The sequence below is a fragment of the Eumetopias jubatus genome, unplaced genomic scaffold, assembly GCF_037043125.1.
Source record: "Eumetopias jubatus isolate StellerSeaLion01/CBP00866 unplaced genomic scaffold, mEumJub1_p1.0 scaffold_5, whole genome shotgun sequence".
Classification (NCBI taxonomy): Eukaryota; Metazoa; Chordata; class Mammalia; order Carnivora; family Otariidae; genus Eumetopias; species Eumetopias jubatus.
In genome coordinates this window covers 34,280,538-34,300,219 of record NW_028274811.1, presented here as the reverse complement: position 1 = coordinate 34,300,219, position 19,682 = coordinate 34,280,538, and the positions used below count along the sequence as shown (strand labels likewise).

The 19,682-nt window shown below is 48.6% G+C and overlaps 2 protein-coding genes across 9 annotated transcripts in view; both read right to left on the bottom strand.

Annotated features, from left to right (window-relative positions):
• Positions 1 to 19,682, bottom strand: part of LOC114200660 (protocadherin gamma-C3) — a 155,738-nt gene that overhangs the window by 16,531 nt on the left and 119,525 nt on the right. Inside the window, exon 1 of one of the 8 annotated variants that reach the window (XM_028092908.2) lies at positions 13,248 to 15,990. The exons of the other annotated variants lie outside the window; for them this stretch is intronic. Coding sequence (XP_027948709.1) covers positions 13,248 to 15,677 — 2,430 coding nt within the window. The 5' untranslated portion in view covers positions 15,678 to 15,990. Of the gene's footprint in view, positions 1 to 13,247; positions 15,991 to 19,682 lie in introns of those variants that run through there. 8 annotated transcript variants of the gene reach the window in all.
• Positions 1,362 to 3,983, bottom strand: LOC148164340 (protocadherin gamma-C5). The gene has a single exon (XM_088023555.1). It carries the CDS (start codon positions 3,981 to 3,983, stop codon positions 1,362 to 1,364), a length of 2,622 nt encoding a protein of 873 aa, XP_087879681.1.

Here is a 19,682-nt window from a genome sequence, read left to right as displayed (position 1 = left end):
ACTTACCCTGTGAACTTGAGCAAGTCATGTGAACTTGGTGAAATTCAGTCATAAGGTGAGGAAGCTAGTATCTACCCAACAAAAATCTTGGAACGAACGAGTGAGGCGGTACTCAGAGGAGGTATCGCAGAAAGGCTCTCTCAATCACCTATCACATAAAGTTGTTGTTTCAAACTCTAATTCCGATTCGGTAGGGGCAGGGAGGAACGTAACTATACTTTAAATAAAAGCTCCTGAGATTGTGGAAACTTGGAAACTTGTGCCTTTTACTACTATAGTTGTCCCATGTATGAGGGCCCCCTGGCATCTGGCAGAGGCTGTGGCTTTCCATCAGGCCGAGAAGGAAGGACTTGACAGAATCTCAGATACTTTGGCGACCCCCAAAGCCCTGAACCTAGATCGCAGGAACACATCAAGGTTACGACGGAGCCAAAAGCCTATCTCTGAGTGTCCAGGGTCCAGGTGCTCCACGTTCCCACTTCCTGTGATAGGACAGGGAGTGACTGTCACTGAAGTCCCAGGCTGCCTATCCTACCCTTGGGACCCAGGGTAGCTCAGCCAGCCCCCAAGGCTTCTGGGCTGGAGGCAATGGTGACCTCTGCTTGGAGCCCCAGCAGGATGGAGCAGCCCACCCTCGCCCTAGAGTTCCCAGACTCATATTCTTGCACAGAGGTGACCTGGTCTAGCCCCAAGTGGAAGCAGGAAGAGAATCCTGAGTCCTGGCAGGCCCTGGGAAACCACACCATGGGATCCTCACCAGGGTGTGATCAGTCAGCTGTGAGTACCTCCGAGGCCAGGAGCCAGGTGGCTGGGAAGCTGTGAGGGGCCTGGGAACAGCCAGTGCATGTAAACTTGACAGCAAGCACTGGCAGTTAAAGGCGGTATGCATGTACGACCAAGTTGGGGGGGGGGGTGTGCACGCGCACCGAGGCAAGCCCATTGGTGCATGTGACCAGTGGGTGTGTTCTGCAGGGAGGATATGCTTGAAGGCTGGAGGTGTACCTCTACTGTCTACAGATGTGTTTGTCTGACACCGGGGTGGGGGGGTGGGGGGGTGGGGGGATAGGGATGGCTGACATTAACAGTGAAGTCACCCATCAAGGGAGTGGAAAGAGGAAACCTAAAAGCTGGTAGAGCAAGCTGGTTCGGGAGGCAAGCAGGCTGGGTGCAGGAGTAGATTTGCGACTGACTCCACCCAGGACCACGCCCCCACCCAACGCTGGCCATAAAAGATTACTGGATGCCAGTCGGGCAGGGATTGGTTCTACTTCCCCTCACCTACAATCACCACCACCTCCCGGTACTCAGAGTCCTATCCCCACTTTGGCGTTTTACGCAATCAGTCCAAATGGTTCCAAAAATCAGGTGGAGTGCAGGCAACACTGAGCTCCAACGCCCCCCTCCACCCCCACGACCCTCAGTCCCACCCTGAGAGGAGTGGATGCAGAAAGTCCCTTTTGTGGATGGGCTGCTTCTCCATCACAGCCCACAGGTGTCACCCTGGGCGGTGTGGAGCCCCTCACCTGGCTCCGCTCCCGCAGCGTATTGGAGCGGGACCGGTAGGCATCAGGCTCCAGCGCCAGAGCTGAGGGCTGCTGGACACTGAGGGGCCTTAGAAAAGTGAAGTCACTGCCATCCGAGGCTGGTGAGAAGCACGTCCTGTAGCAGTGGCTCTGCGAGTCCGAGGGCCGCAGCGTCACCTCCATGTACTTGAGCGTGCCATCTGAGCTCACCTGCAGGTTGGGACTAGACTGCTTATAGAAGTCCCGAGAGGGGGAGTCCTGGCGCCTGCAGCACTGGCTCCCACCCCCATCCGCATCTGTGTGCCCCCGAAGGCACTTAGCTGACAGAAAGGTGAAGGTGACTAAGGATAAGAGACTGATGGCTGCAAGAGCCACAATGAGGTAAAGGGTAAGGTCTGAACGCTCAGGAGGGTGTGAGAGGAAATCGCTGGACTTGGGCATTTCCTCGGGATCCTCGTCCTCCAGAACCAGCAGCACTGTGGCTGTAGAGGAGAGTGAAGGGTCACCGTTGTCCCTCACCAGGACCACAACCTGCTGGGTGTCAGAGTCATCCTCCCGTAAGGCCCGGGCTGTGCGCACCTCGCCGGTATGTGCAGACACCAGGAACAGTCCTGGAGCCGTAGACTGTGGCAACAGTGAATAGGAGAGCCATGCATTGTGGCCTGCATCAGCATCCACAGCTGTCACTTTGGTGACCAAGGAGCCGGGAGGAGCAGAGCGAGGGAGACGCTGGGGGACTGAGAGTTCCCAGCCAGGTCTTGGGTGCAGCACAGTTGGCGCATTATCATTCTGGTCCAGGACAAACACATGCAGAGAGGTGTTAGAATGCAGTGGGGGAGAGCCAGAGTCTCGAACCCCCACCATGATCTGCAGCATTTGCAGCAATTCATAGTCAAAGGTGCGTTGGGCAAAGACTCGCCCGTCCTCAGGGTTGACGTATACAAAGGAGGAAGCTGGAGCTCCCTGAATCTGATTCCCCACAATGGAGTAGGTGAGGTGAGCATTATCCCCAGTATCTGGATCCGAGGCAGCCACAATGCAGAGAAGGGAACCTGGAGGCCGGTTTTCTGGGATGTAAGCAGTATAGAGCTGCTGACTAAAGTATGGTGCATTGTCGTTAACATCCGAAATGTTGAGCCTGATGGTGAGATGTGTGTGTAGGGGAGGTGAGCCCGCATCACTGGCCAAAAGCTCAATGATATAGTGGGAGGTGGTCTCCCGGTCCAAAGGCTGGCTGGTTAGCAGAGAGTAGTGGTTCTCAGAAGGCTTAATCTGAAATGGCAGGTCCGGGGAGATATCAAGGCTCACCTCACCATTTCTCCCCGAGTCTCGGTCCCGCACATTAAACAAGCCCACTACTGTGCCCACCGGTGTGCTCTCCAGGATAGGGTTGACCAAAGAGGCCAGTAGTACCTCTGGGGCATTGTCATTGGCATCTCCCACATCCACCTGAATCATACAGTGGCCTTCCATGGCTGGCTGTCCTTGGTCACGGGCTCTTGCATGAATTTCATAGAAACTTGACTCCTCAAAGTCTATGGGACCCAACACGTGGATTGCTCCACTGCTAGGGTCTAGGCCAAAGAGATTACGCACTACCTCAGATGTATGGTCTCCGAAAGAATAGTCTAGCTGGCCATTGGTGCCCTCGTCTGGATCAGTGGCATTGAGGCGGAGTAGCAGTGTACCCACGGGTGTGTTCTCTGGGAGCCCCACACGAAGAACTGAGGACTGGAAGGTGGGGGCGTTATCATTGACGTCCAGCACTATGACAGAGATGAGGGTGGTCCCTGAGCGGGCTGGGATACCCCCGTCCACGGCAGTGAGCACCAGCTGATGTCTCGCCTGGGCTTCACGGTCCAGCTGCCGCTCTAGCACCAGTTCTGGGAACAGCTTCCCATCTTTTAGGGTCTTCACATTCAGAGAGAAGCGGCTGCTGGGGCTTAGAGTGTAGAAGCTCACAGTATTGGTGCCCACATCCGGATCCTGGGCACTATCCAGCGGGAATCGTGCCCCAAGTGCAGCTGATTCTGAGATGCGTATCTCTCGCTCCGAGGTGGCGAAGCTAGGAGAGTTGTCATTGAGATCCAGGATCTCTACCTCTACACGCATTAGTTCCAAGGGGTGTTCAGTCACCACCTGCACAGGCAGCAGGCAGCTCATACTGGCTCCACACAGGCTCTCTCGGTCAATCTTTTGATTCACTGCCAGAGCACCACTCACCAAGCTCAGGGAAAAATAGTGTCCATTCTCCTCAGACCCCAACCGCAGTCGGCGGCTCGACAGATCTGTCACCTTTAAGCCTAGATCCTGAGCAACATTCCCCACCAACGTCCCCGGCTCAGACTCCTCCACCACTGAGTAACGAAGCTGCCCAGACACCCAGCCCCAGCAGCACAAGGACAACATGCACAGCACTTGCCATTTCCCAGCGAGCTGTGGGGATGTCTCAGGCCCCATGACCCAGAAGTCCCTTCCTGGACACTGACTCTGTGCTGTCCTGTCTCCAAGGTAGACCCAGGTCTTAGAATGTAGCAGCTGAAATCCCTTATGTCTCCTTCCAGCCTCTTAAAAACTGCTCCGAGGTCTGTCTGCCTGCAGCAGTTCTTCTTAGTCACCAAATGGCGGGGGTGGGTGGGTAGGGGGATGGGAACTGAATCTGAGTGGAGCTGGGGAACAGGGGGAGGAGAGGTGGGCAGGAAGAGCAGATCCCCCACCTCTGCTCTGAGTCTGATTGGCCAAAAAGTCTGTCTGCTCTCAACCAATTATGAAGTCTCCTCCGTCCTGGAAACCTTAGGAACAGGCAAATCTGTGTCAATGAAACCTCCTACCTCCCCACTCATTTCATGCTGCAGGTTGATTCAGCCCCCTTGGCAGCAAAGTTTGACAGCTCAGATGGTGCTCAACAGGGAAGACAAAGTGGTACAAAACTTCTCAGTGTTCTGTCCCAGCAACTTCCCTCAGGACTTCAGAAGCTCCCACTACTTTGCTTAAACCAACAAAATTGTGTTCTTCCAGGGGAGGCAAAGCCCATGTGAACCCCCCTCCCCCATCCTGCCAAACACTGCTAAGATGAGAGAAAAGATTTGTTAGGATCCTGTCAAGCCTTGTTCTGACTCTCCATCAATGCTTTGAGGAATCTCAATGTCAGCTGATGGTTCCAGGACTCAGCTTTTCTGAGCTCCCTAACTTGAGCTGTGGAATGAGCCTAACAGCTTGTGGTAGGAGGAATGTTCCCGGGACTGATCCAGGTCCCCCAGGAGAGTGGCTAGAAGCTAGGCACGGTTTCTAGGATTTATGGTTTCACAACTCAACTTAAAGAGTTCCAGAGTGGCTGTCTCCGAGTTCCTCAGCTGTAGACCAGTTTTCTGACATTAAGTGATCTCACTTACATTGCTTTTCCCACCAAAGAAGTGATGCTCCCTTGCCCCCATTCTCCCGTATCTAGCTCAAATCTCAGTGGGGACCTGACTGGGATTCCTGAAGACCTGGACTCTGCTTGTACCTTGATGCCTCCCTACCCCCTCGGCTCTCTCCTCTTTGTGCTTCCTGCTGTTCCAAGCAGAGAGTTCTCTCTACATTGGGTTAGGGAGTACTTGATACTGTGGGGCAAATATATTAGTCCCCCTCAATTCTCTGGGAAATGGTAACCTAGAGTCAAGGTAGTCCAGAACCTGGCCTCCTCATTCAAGAAGAGAAAGCATCCTCTTGGGTTTAGGCGACTGCCTGGGACATCCTACCCTTGTGCAGTAGAGCCTTCTACGCTCCCACACTCTGGCAGCAGGCTTCCACAATACCCTGACTCTTGATCATTACCTTCATTTCTTACCCTCGGATAAGGGCATAACCCACCCCAAGTACTAATCTGTGACAGCTTCCTGGTTATTCACAAAACACTTCTAAAGCACACCATCTACCACACAGTTACCACTCACTATGGACTCTTACAGGGAGAGACCAACGGTCACTGGGATGTGACCCAGCCATAAGCCTGCATCAGAATAACCCTCAAGCGTTGGCTGAGCCTGCAAAGGTCTCACCTCTAGCCCATACAGAAGATCAGAGGGTGGGCAGCTTGGGCGAACAGGTTCCCCTGCCATAGGTGCACTGGGTGACTTCACCATCATGAAGCTATCACTCCGAGTGGGTGCAGAAGCCAAAGGTGTACAGCCATGAGAGTGGCCGCCCACATCAACAAACTTGATAGGGTCATCTGACCCTAGCTGGATTCGGAGGATCCCACTGGAAGGAGGAAGCCCCTCCCTCCTTCTAGATCGGGTGAGACAGGCACAGGTGCCAGCAGGAAAGCAGGTCACTCCACAGGCGGCCCCACGCAGACACTTCGAGAGTAGTGCCACGAATGAGCCAAAGGAGACAAAGCAAATTGCCACTAGTGATACGGCCAAGTAGAGGGTCAGGCGGGATTCTCCTTCCCTTGGAGCTGAAGATTCTCGAAGATCAGGGACAACTGGATGAGTATCTTCCTCCAAGGACACTAGTAGAGTAACAGAGGTAGAGAGTGGTGGGCTACCACTATCCTTTACCACAATGACCAGCTTCTGTGGTGGGAGATCAGCTGGGATAGGAACTGCCGTCCGTACCTCCCCAGCATAGCGAGAGACCGCAAACAGGCTGGGGTCTGGGGCCTCCAGCAACTGATAGGAAACCCAAGCATTGTAACCTGAATCCAAGTCCACAGCAGTCACTTTTGTGACTAGGTGGCCAGCACCAACTGATGGAGGCAGTGCTTGAGGACATAAGGAACCAGGCCGGGCCCTAGGGCGGAGCACAGCTGGGGCATTGTCGTTGAGGTCCAGCACAAACAGACGAACTGTCACGGTGCTACTAAGAGGTGGGTTGCCCCGATCCCGGGCCTGCACCTCAAACTGCAATGTCTGTGTTTGCTCATAATCAAAGGATCGAGTAGCATGAACAGCTCCTGTCTGGGGGTTCAGAGAGATAAAGGAAGAAGCTGAAACATCTCTATTTCTGGGCTCCAGAAGAGAGTAAGAGATAAGTGCATTCAAGCCAGAGTCTGGGTCAGAGGCTGCAAGGGAACAAAGCAGGTCCCCTGGGCGATTGTTCTCAGGAACAAACACCTCATGTGACCTCTGGAAGAAAGAGGGTGGGTTATCGTTCACATCTGAAATATTGAGGAAAATAGTCCTCTGGGTACTCAGAGGAGGATTCCCAGCATCAGAAGCAGTGACCATGATGTCATAGCTGGATTTGGCCTCTCGGTCCAAGGGCCCAGCAGTCACCAGGGAGAACTGGTTCCTGAAGGCAGACTTGAGGGCAAATGGCAGGTGGTCAGGAATACGGAGGCTCACGTCTCCATTTGACCCTGAGTCAGGGTCCTGCACACTGATGAGTGCCACTACAGTGCCAGGTTCTGCACTCTCAGGAAGAGTCCCAAGCTCTGAGGTCACCGTGATGTGTGGGGCATTGTCATTTACATCTAGGAGATCCACCCGAAGGCTGCAATGTTGCTCCATGGCTGGAGAACCCCCATCGCGAGCCCGAATATCAAATTCATAGTAATTCTCACTCTCAAAGTCTAGGGGCCCCTGAAGGGTAAGCTTTCCAGTAGTCGGGTGAAGGCTAAAGAGGTTTCTCACACGATCAGGGGTGTGACCGCTGAAAGAAAAGGTGACGTTACCACTGGGACCCAGGTCTGGGTCAGAGGCATTGAGCTGGATGAGCAGCATGCCGGCTGGGGCACTCTCCAACACACTAATCCTGTAGCTGGATTGCTGGAAGGCTGGGGCGTTGTCATTCACGTCCAGCACAGATACCCGGAGCTCTGCAGTGCCAGATCTCGGGGGGTTCCCTCCATCCACAGCAGTCAGCACCAGGCGGTAGTCTGACTGCTTCTCCCGATCCAAAGGCTTCTCCAGGAGCAGCTCTGGGACCAGGCTGCCGTCGCTGCGCTTCTTAACATCCAGTGCAAAGTGTTCGTTGGAGCTTAGTCTATAGCTGCTGATAGAATTGCTCCCCACATCTGCATCCTGAGCCTTTTCCAAGGGGAAACGCTGTCCTGGAGGAGCGGCCTCCCCAATTTCCAAGTCCAGCTGCTGCCGAGGAAATCGGGGGGCGTGATCATTCACATCCACGATTTCTACCTCCGCTCGGTACATTTCCAAAGGCCCTTCGGTTACAAACTCCAGGGGCACGATGCAGCTGGTACTGAGTCCACACAGTGCCTCTCGATCAATTGGATTCTTGATGAGCAGGGCTCCGCTGTCCAAATCCACACGGAAGTGTCTTTGGTTCACCTCTCCAGCAACCTGCAGCCTACGAGCTGACAGACTCTCTGTATCCAGCAGGAAATCTTGGGCGACATTCCCTACAAAAGTCCCTTCCTGTGACTCCTCTGGGACTGGGTAGCGGATCTGCCCACAAACGTAACCCAGGTGGCAAATGAGGAACAAAAGGGTAGCCCCCCAGCAGATTTCTACCCAGCTTCCCACCTTGCGGAGCATTGCTGCTTCCCGCTAGCCCCTCTACCTGGTCCTGGGAAGCAGAAGAAGCCGACCCGCCCCAAACGGCAACAGCAGCTGGAGACACCTCTCTCTCTTTCGTGGCGCCGTTCTGGCGCGCGGCTGGGCCGGCGCCGCAAGGGTTACACGCCGTTTTTGCTGGTGGCGGGGTAGATTTGTCTGCCTTCCACCACCCGATTGGTAGACAGCAGCTCCTGGGCTCAGCCAATAGGCTGAGCAGAGAACATCCCAATAGCAGCAGGGTTAATGCGTCGCAGCACTGAAGAAAAAAAAAAACAAAAACCCAAAAACAAAAAACCACCTATCTTTTCGCCTTCCTCCCAATCAACAGCATTTCTTTCTATAGGTTTATTATCTCTATGAGAGGCAGACAACATGTATGTATGCTCTTTTTTCCCCCTAAAACACCAACGTCCCCCCGCCCCTTCTCGGCGGGGTTGGGGGGGGGGGCGGGAAACAGACAGCCAGAGCCCTAGCAACCTGCAGCCCAGAGAGGAGTAGCCATTTGAGACTGGTCACTTTGTCCAAGCCAGTGTTGTCATCCACCAATATTCTAAATGGGTAGTTTCTGCCTCAGTCTGATGTATTAGAGGAACAACTAATTAGAAGCAGTGCCGTATACTCAAAACTCTGCTCCTCTGCAGATTATTCAGAAACATATCCATCTCTTTGCAGAAAGACTTACACATTAATGTAGCCAATTAAATTTATGCAGCACACGTTTTTGTTGTAACAGGAGGTGCAGCAGAAACCAAATCTCTCTTATTCAGACACTAGCTAGTGATACACTGAATTACCATTCATTGATTTCAAGGACAGTATAGGAGATGAAGCAAGGTGGAGGGAGCCAGGAGAGGGAGATGTTCCAAATCAGTAAAGAATCAGTGTGTCTGGGAGGCGCTAAGGACTAGATCTCATTACCTGGCAGAATGCTAATGTTCACAGATTTAATAGCTTCCTTGAATGATTGAGTTCAGCCACTAACAGCTCTGTGCCCACAAATCCCCTTTATTTGACACCATGGTATGCTTGATTTGTTGTTAATTACCACAAGAGACAGTTTCAAATGAGCAAGCTTTTCACTTGGCCCCAGGGGGCCTCTTGGAGCTAGAGACTGGATTCACTCTAGACCCTCTCAGGAGCCTGGCTACCACCTTGCACACACACAGAAACACAGATCATCTCACACTGTAGTTACCTGCAAGCTATAATCCTAGTGACAAACACATCAGGAGCACAGAGAGAAAAATCCAGCCTAATCTGGACATAAGATTTCTTAACTCATCTGAATCCTCACCTAGGTCACCACAGGCTGCAAAAACCACCAGCGAAACCCAAGTTTCTTATCCTCCCCAGATTTTTAACCAAACCTGTAATCCTCAAGAATATCGTTTTGACTATGGTGAAGCTAGCAACCTACATTCTGGTCTCAAAGAGAGGGATCTGGCTTTCTCCCTCTCTTTTTTTTTTTACCAAAAAATAACTAAACCTCCTCCCAGAGGAGGTATCAATCAGTCTGACCTACCAGGTGTTTGGGGCAGGATTCACTATCACAGTGAATGGCACCAGCATCAACCCAGCTGCCTCAGTCAGCAAAGGGGAGGGACAGGCAGAGCCATCCTTGACTCGTTCCTCTCCCTGACTCCCTATATCATGTCAATCAACAAGTCCTGACGATTATACTACAGTCAAGCATTTATCAATCTTCTCCTCAAGTATTTTAACAGCCTTTTAACTGTTCTCTTTGTCTTCGGTAGCAATATCCCCAGTCTATTTTACTTATGGGTGCCAGGATAATCGCTCTAAAACAAAAAACCTAGATGCATCATACATATGTGAGTTCAAAATTCTGCAGTGACTATCATCGATACAGAATAAAATCAAAACTCCTGGGTCTGGCCTAAAAATAACTTAAGATCTAACTCCTGCCTACTCCCTGCACTTTATCTCTTGCCAAGACTGTTTTACAAACATATTTTAAGGTCCAGCAATCATGAAATATCATTATCCATCTGCATGCAATTCCCTGCAAGGACCTTTTTCCTTCTTCCCTTTTAGTTCTCAACTTAAGTTCTTAGCTTTCAGCTCAACTTTATGTTCTCAGCTCAAGCATCACCACCTCTATGAAATCTTCCTGATTTCCCCAGGCTGGCTTAGGTGTTTCTTTCCCTTTGCTCCGACAGCTTCTTGTGTTATGCAGATCTTCACTGTTATTTATTTATTTATTTTTGCCTCTGTTTCCTATGGTACTCTAGACACCATAATAACACGAAGTGTGTCTTTTCATCTTTTATAGTGTCTGTACATGGGGTTGCTCAATAAATGGTGAATTATTGTTATCATTAGTTCAATAGTAGTTATTGAATACTTAAGACTTACATGAATATATTCACTATGCTTTATATGGCTTACTTTCAACTTACACAACCATTTTGAAGGATATTATCTTTATTTTATAGATGAGGAAACTGGAGTTTAGAGAGGTTAAGAGATGTGCCTAAAGCTAAACAACCACTATGTGTGGCACTAGGATTCCCCCCACTCCCATCTCTGGTTTGTCTGGAAAGAAATAAAGTCTCTTTCTATAACATCTTAAATGATTTTTCTACTAGTTTGTCATCTGTGTGACCATAAACTGGCCTTTTACTGATGCCTTTCATATCCAAGAACTAGACCTCTTACAGGTCTCAATATTTGCAAGTTCACACCAAAACAAACAGGCATACAGTTGATTACTAGCATTGGAACATCATAAAGCCTTAATCCTACAAATCCCTGACTTGATCTTTTTATACCAAGTGTGTGATTTTCCCATCTTTACATGGTAAAAACAGTTTTATTGAGATACAGTTCACATACCATACAATTCATTCATTTAAAATGCACAATTTGGGGGCGCCTGGGTGGCTCAGCCATTAAGCATCTCCCTTCGGCTCAGGTCATGGTCCCAGGGTCCTGGGATCCAGCCCTGCATCGGGCTCCCTGCTCCGCGGGAAGCCTGCTTCTCCCTCTCCCACTCCCCCTGCTTGTGTTCCTTCTCTCGCTGTGTCTCTCTGTCAAACAAATAAAATCTTTAAAAAAAAATGCACAACTTGATGGTTTTTAGTATATTCACATATACTAAAAGGGTACAACCATCACCACAATCTAATTATAGAACATTTCTGTCATCCCTCAAAGAGGTTCCATACCCACTGACCAGCTCTAGATTTTTTAAGAACAGCTGCCCAGATGCTAGTGGTTTAGGAAGATTTTCTCTTTAGATGACTGAAGCATCCTCTTATGTCTTCTCTACGTTGCTCCTCTAGAGCTATTCTATACACATATGTATTTTTATACATTTATTTATGTATTTGAGTATAGTTGACAAACAGTGTTACATTAGTTTCAGGTATACAACACAGCAATTCAGCAAGTTTATAGAGCTATTCTATAGAATATTTTAAGGTTGGGAAATAACAGAATTTTCTAAGTTCGGCCTGGCCCAGTAAGTCTGGTTCTGTGAACACCAGAATAACACTTCGCTTCATAAATGTGTTGATAGCCTGGTAGATTCTAGAGCAGTAGTTTTCAAACTAGTCTGCACATTAGAATCACTTGGGGACCTTCAAAAAATACTGATCCCTGTGTCCCACCCCCAGGGATTGTGCTTTAATTGGTCTTGGGTGTGGCCCAGGCTTCAGAATTTTTAAGGGGTCCCCAGGTAATGCTAGTGTGCAACCAAGTCTGACAGCTTCTTCTTTCTGGCTGTCATCTTTCCTTAGCCTTTCCATTTATGCCTCTACTTTGTCATTTCTGGCTGTCTCCAGATTTTCTCATTTCCAAGGTGTGTTTAAGATTGGGGGTGGGCAAATAATAAAAATAGTAATAGTGATAACTAAGAATTTTTTAACACTTAGGATACACCAGGTTCTGAGATTAACTTGGCCAAGGACACACAGCTGATAAGTAGTGGAGCCTCATCTGTCTAACTGCCAAATCCAAGGGTTAATAACAATAATACACTTATTAGGATACTAATATACTTTATTGGTCATAAAATAATAGTGGTTATCCCACAACTGGAAGTGTGTATCAGTTTCACTCCAAGACAAAAGCCTTGCAGTTACCAGCCTGAATAAATGAGAGCTTTACCTTTCTCAAGTTACAAATTTACCTACCTTTTACATTGTGTATTGTGTGTATACTTAAGAAAAATAATGCTGGAAGGATAGGGATTATTCGCTGGGGGTACAAAAGAACTTTCAATTTGTACCATATGTTCTTTTGGATTGTCTGGATTTATTTTTAAAATAAATGATTACTTTTACTTTTATAATTAATGGTGTGTTATATCTTCAGATTTAGGGATTCATGTTAGTATAATTATTTCTTTATACCGTTCTCTATTTTCCAAATTTTTTTTTAAGATTTTATTTATTTATTTGACAGAGACACAGCAAGAGAGGGAACACAAGCAAGGGAAGTGGGGGAGGGAGAAACAGGCTTCCCGTGGAGCAGGGAGCCTGATGAGGGGCTGGATCCCAGGACCCTGGGATCATGACCTAAGCTGAAGGCAGACGCTTAATGACTGAGCCACCCAGGTGCCCCAATTTTCCAAATTTTCCATAATACTACTATACCATAAAAATATTTTGTAAGTAATATACACATTATTTCCAGCAGTGTACCTGAATTAAAACTTGAAGGACACCTAGAATTTTATTTCTTTCATAGAAAATCATCTGAGAACAAGGTACGGGATCTGTGTAGGCAAAGGAACATTATCAGTAAACCATCAGTTTTAATGAAGATGTAGCAATCAAATGAAAGATGGACAAATGAGGTACTTACTATATTCCAAGCATCTGTCACCGGTTAGAGATATCTAGCAGCTTTTTCTCAATGCAAATGACACCAAGCTAAGTTCTGAGTGCTGAGATCTTGGCTTATAATTTAATGCCCCCTTAGCAAGATTGGTTAGTTGTGACGGCGTGAACGCTGAGGGTGGGAATAGGGGCCACACATGAGTCGATCAACTCTACATTGTGTGGGTCCACAAACCACACTCTAGCCAGGCCATCCTTTTCACAAAGGCATGATGTTTGATCTAGGCAGGGCAAGGTGAAAATATGGATGCATCATTAGGAAATCATCTTCATCACTAAAAAACAGCTCCATTCCTTCCTGAACCTGGTGCAGGCATCAAAAAGCATTAATATCGTTCTGGGATGCTAACCCTTACCTGTCCAGGAGGGGAGCTCTCTGCCCCCAACACTTGCCTATAGAACACCGGATCACAGCTCCGCAGCGTGTTCTGGCGGCTGGCCAGCGGGCTGGCAGTGCCAGGTTTCTTCAGCAGCGGGTCGCTGCGGCGTGAGTCGGTGGTGAGGTACACCTGATGGTAAAGGTGTGGTGGCATCAGGCCACCCCGCACGGCGTCTGCATGCAGAGAGGATCCTGGTGTTCGGTACAGGGAGCTCACTGGAGCTCGGTACAGGTCCCTGGACTGCTTCCACTTGTAAACTTTGAATATAATCACTCCCAGTACTGTGACTGCAAACCCCACAGAAACCAGGATTAGAGAGAGGAGTAGATAAAAGGTGAGATTTTTATTCTGCTCCCGAGGGGCAGAGCCGGAGGGGAACTCAGCCCGGGCTTCAGGAGAATCCTCGGTTACTGACACAGTCAGGGTTGCAGTGGTGGACAGTGATGGCTCCCCATTGTCTTTGATCAAGACCATAAGAGTCTGCCTGGGCACATCTGTGTCCTGGACTGCACGGGAAGTACTGACTTGACCTGTGTGAAGCCCCACGGCAAAAAGGCTCTGGTTGGAGTCTCCCAAGAGGCTGTAGGAGAGCCAGGCATTGTGCCCTGCATCGGGATCCCAGCCTACCACCCGTGTGACCACATGGCCAGGAGCAGTGGCTCTGGGCAGCACCTCCACCGAGCTCCGGCCAGGCCGGGGGTATAAGACCTGGGGGGCATTATCATTGCGGTCAGTGACAAATATATTCACGCTGATGTTGGTGGTCAGGACTGGAGTGCCCCCATCACTGACATGAGCTATTATTTCGAACTCTCGCCGATCTTCATAATCCAGGGGCACTAAGGATGACACGATGCCACTGTCACGATTTATTGTGAAATAGCGGCCCACTAGCCCAGTTTCAGCTCCTTGCTCCAAGAGAAAGAAGGAAAGGCGAGCATTCTGCGGGGCATCTGGGTCCCAGACACTTAGATTTAGTATTGGAACCCCAGGGATGTTATTTTCCTCAACATAAACATCATAGGAGGATTGGGAAGACTGTGGAGGGTTGTCGTTGATGTCAGAGACTTGTACCTGCACAACTGTAAGAGCTGAGAGAGAAGGGACTCCCGAGTCTCGAGCGGTAATGCTGAGGTTGTATTCTGGGACAGTCTCACGATCCAGAGCTGCACTGGTTTTCAAAGTAAAGTAATTCTTGAGCGAAGAAGTAAGGCTGAAGGGGAGACCTGGAGGAACCTCACAAGTCACCAATCCATTCTCCCCAGCATCCAGATCGATCACGCTGAGCAAAGCAATGACAGTTCCAAGCGGGGCATCCTCAGGGACTGGGCTGTACACGGAGGTGACTGTGATCTCTGGGGCATTGTCATTCACATCCACAACCTCCACCAAAACTTTACAATGTGCTCCTTCTGGAGTGGCACCTTTGTCTTTGGCCTGTATGTAAATCTCATGGAGTTTTGTGTCTTCGAAGTCCAGGCGACCCTTGATTGTCAGCACCCCAGTTACAGGATCTAAGGAGAATAGGTCTCGCACACTGGCACGGTTGTGGCTGCCAAAAGAGTAAATGATTTCACCATTGGGGCCTTCATCCAGATCGGTTGCATGAACTTGCACCACGAGAGTGCCAGGGGCTGCATCCTCCAGGACACGCGCACGGTACAAAGACTGATTGAAGGTAGGTGCATTGTCATTCGCGTCCAGCACAGTGATGCGAATGGGAAGGGTGGCGGAACGAGCCGGAGTTCCTCCATCCAAAGCCGTCAGCACCAACTGGAGACTTGGTTCTCGCTCCCAATCAAGGGCGCGCTCCAGCACCAGCTCCGCGTACTTGGTGCTGTCCTCCCGCGTCTGAACGCGAAGTGCAAAGTATTCATTTAGGCTCAGCTCATAGGTTTGTAAGGAGTTGCTTCCTACATCGGGATCGTGCGCGCTCTCCAGCGGGAAGCGCGTGCCTGGCGCCACAGCCTCGCTAATCTCCAATTTCATTTCCCGGGTAGGGAAAGAAGGATTGTTGTCGTTGATATCCTGGATCACCACTTCCGCGCTTAACAGCTCTAGTGGGGTCTCCACTACCAGCTCCAGAGTTACGGTACAGGAGGGCAGTGTCCCACAAAGCTCCTCTCTATCCAGACGGTCATTCACGAACATCTCTCCAGTCTCCCGGTTCACCTCAAAGAACCTTCGGCTAGTTCCGGACAACACCCGGAGCCTGCGGGCTGACAGGCTGCCGAGATCCAAACCAAGGTCCGTGACCACATTGCCCACCGCAAAACCTTTCTCTCTTTCCTCCAGGATCTCATAGCGAACGACGGCAGAAGCCTTGTGCAAAGCACCAAGCAGAAACAAAACTCCCACCACTCTTCCGATGCTTACCAGTCCGCTCCTCCAGGCCTCTGGGACCATCTCACTCAAAGGCAGTTCCTCTTAGCAAGGTCCAGATCTTTCCGGCTTTTTCGATGAGAAACTTTCAGCGGGTTAGCGCTTGAGCGCTGGGCGCGGAGTCGGACATGGCTTTCCGGATGCCGTTGATTTGCTCGCCGGCTGTTCAGTCTCTGCCTCATCCCGGGGCGCCGAGAGGGGACGGGCTGGGGCCCGATCTCCAGCGTCTTCATTGGCCGACAGCGGCACGCAGAGTCCCAGCCAATAACTGCACGAAGAATGCGCTAGCGCCGGGCTCTCTGAGCGGGACAAACGCTACCGACAGGAGCTTCACTTTCCTTTGGCTTCTTTCCAGAGTTTAGGGCCAAAGCTTCTTGGTAGTTATCTGTACATCGGAAACGTGCCTTAGCCTGGAAAGCCCACTGCAGAGCGATGAAGCTGGCTGTTCTGCAAGTTTTCAAACCAAACCAAAGCCTATTGTACATTTTAATCGCTGTCTGTAATTGCAAGAAGGGAGGGTCAAACCAAACCGAGAATGATACAACACTGTCTGGAAAAACACAAATTTGGTTTGTTGGAGGGCTGGGTAAATACTATCCAGCTGGATTCTACATGTAAGGAGGCATTTAGCATTTCTGTGGAAATGTGAATAATTTCAGCTTTATCTCTTACCAAATAAGACTGTATAATTTTATTACTTCCTCAGTGGAGAAAATCAACAGGAGCCACTCTTTGTTCAGTTTAACTGTGTTTTATGAAATTTAAAATTCAGGTTTCTTTTAAAACTGGATGTTGTTCTTTAGCTCTCTCTCTTTTTTAAGATTTTATTTATTTATTTGACAGAGAGAGAGAGCAGGAACACAGGCAAGAGGAGTGGGAGAAGGAGAAGCAGGCTTCCCACAGAGCATGGAAACCGATGTGGGTCTCAATGTGGGGCTCGATCCCAGGACCCTGGGATCATGACCTGAGCTGAAGGCAGACGCTTAAGGACTGAGCCACCCAGGCGCCCCTTAGCTCTCATTTCTTAAGAACCAGGGAGCAATGTAACATTTCCCTACCCCATTTCCCAACAAACATAACCTCAACCATAATGCAGAATCTCAAATACTTCCCTTTACATGGTCAATCCATTTCCCAAGATCCTGTGTTCATATGCCACAAAGAGAAGATGCATTGCTAAAAAAGGATAATATCCCCCTACCCCCAAAACAGAAAAAATCCAGGCCAATTATCACCTTTATAAAATGACTGAGATATAGCAGCAAAGCTCCATGGTCTTTAGAGAATACAAAGCTTTTAACCCAAAGAATAAAGAGCCTTGAGTTTTCTGCATTAAGATTATAACTCATGAAACAAACAAAATAGCAGCGATTAGGATAATGAATAAGAGAATCAAGTATGAAATAAGTCGGCTAAGTTGTACATCCTTGGGCAAGAAACTACCCTCACAGGGTTTCTGGGTCCTTATCTTATAAAATGAATAAGGCAGGTAAAATGCCTGGCATAGAGTAAGCCTCAATTACTGATGCAAATCACCCTATTAAATATGAGATGTAAAGTTTTAGAGCCTCATACTATTTCTGTATACTTGTCTTGGACATCACTTTGATTGCATACAGTCCTTTCTGAAATGTAAATGAATCCTGAGGCGGGGAGATAGTCAAACAGGTTAAATAAGTAGGTAAGTATGTAAGTATAAAGAGGATATTTACTGAAGAGATGAAAATCCCTATTGGACCTGTTTCTCCATGTCCTCAATACTTTATCCTTTAAACCCCCTAGGTTTTTGGGGTTTTTTAATGAGTGACACAAGTGGGGAAGTTTATTAAAGCTCAAGTATATTCTCCAGATGTTAGATCAGGTAACCTGAAGAAAGAGCTGCGCACCCTGGACATGAACAGACACTTCTGCAAAGAAGACATGCAAATGGCCAACAGACACATGGAAAAGTGCTCCACCTGACTTGCCATCAGGGAAATATAAATCAAAAACCACAATGAGATACTACCTTACACCAGTCAGAATGGTTTAAATTAACAAGACAGGGAACAACAAATGTTGGCAAGGATGTAAACCCCCTAGTTTTAAATACTATTTGACAACTGATCAGACCACCAAGGCTGATGGGCATTCATACAAAGAATATATTCAGAATATAGAATATGGCCTAGTCATTTACTACTCAAAGTGTGAGCCAAGAACCAATGGTATAGGCATCACCTAGGAGCTTGTTAGAAATGCAGAAATGCCCTACTCCGTACCTACTGACCAGATTTAACACAATACCTGTGTGATTTGAATATTAGGGTTTGAGAAACACTGACCTGTGGTTTATTCAGAAATAATGGTTTATCAATCTTTTTTTTCGATTCACCATCACTTAATTACAACATGGCTTTTGAAAACTAGCTTCTAAAAGTCAAAATAGTTTTCCCATTTATAATAAGTCCCATAGTTTTCTTAAGACCTCTTCATCAGTCAGCAGAACCCTCTTGGCTCCATTTTCCATAGTAACCACAATGATCTTCTTTAAAAAAATTTTTTTAAGATTTTGTTTACTTGAGAGAGAGTATGCAAGCAGCGGGGAGGGACAGAGGGAGAGAATCTCAAGCAGACTCCGTGCTGAACATGGAGCCCAACTCAGGGCTCAATCCCACAACCCCAAGGTCATGAACTGAGCTGAAACCAAGAGTTGGACACTCAACCTACTGAGCCACCCAGGTGCCCCTGATCTTCTTAAAATTTTAATTAGATGACACAATTATTCAGCTGAAAACTCCTCAGTAGCATCAGACTGCTCTTGAAATAAAATACCAGGTTGCCTGGGTGGCTCAGTTGGTTAAGCAACTGCCTTCGGCTCAGGTCACGATCCTGGAGTCCTGGGATCAAGTCCCGCATCGGGCTCCCTGCTCAGTGAGGAGCCTGCTTCTCCCTCTGACCCTCCCCCCTCTCATGTACTCTCTCTCTCATTCTCGTTCTCTCAAATAAATAAATCTTAAAAAAAAAAGAAATAAAATACCAAATCCTTTGCACAGTATCTAAATTCTCATGCCTTCTTCTCTTGACACTCCATTATACAGTATGGTCTTCAGCCAAGCTTTCTTCTGCCCCAGGGCCTTTACAAAGGCTATTCCTCTCCTAGGGAAAGCTGCTTTCCCTTCCCTCCCTTTGCTCTGCTAATTTCTATGAATCTTTCAGGTCTCACTTTAAATGTTATTTCCTTTTTTTTTTAAGATTTTATTTATTTGAGAGAGAGGGAGAGAATGAGAGAGCACATGAGATGGGGGAGGGTCAGAGGGAGAAGCAGACTCCCTGCCGAGCAGGGAGCCCGGGACTCCAGGATCATGACCTGAGCCTAAGGCAGTCTCTTAACCAACTGAGCCACCCAGGCGCCCTTAAATGTTATTTCCTAATAGAAGTCTTCCATTAGGCCCCAGTTAAAACCAAGATCCTTTGTTATATTCTCTCAGAGTACCTTATATTTCCCTAGCACATTTGTGCTATATTTCCTAGCACAATTTGATATTTTAGAATTATTTTTTAAGATGTCTGCTTCTTCCACTAAAAAAAAAAACAAAAGCTGTAGGAGGTCAGAGACCATGTCTGTTTTGATGACCACTTATATCCTTGGCATCTAGAACTGTAGGCACTTAATCCTTCCCCCTCCCCCCCCACTTTATTAAAATATAATGGGGGGGGCGCCTGAGTGGCTCAGTCGGTTGGGCAGCTGCCTTCGGCTCAGGTCATGATCCCAGGGTCCTGGGATGGAGCCCACACTGGGCTCCCTGCTCTGTGGAGAGCCTGCTTCTCCCTCTCCCTCTGCCGCACCTCCTGCTTGTTCTCTCTCTCTCTGTGTGTCAAATAAATAAATAAATAATCTTTTAAAAAAAAGTATAATTGAGGGGTGCCTCAGTGGCTCAGTCAGTTAAGCATCTGCCTTCGGCTCAGGTCATGATCCCAGGGTCTTGGGATGGAGCCCCGTGTCAGGATCCCTGATGAGTGGAGGAGTCTGCTTCTCCCTCTTCCTCT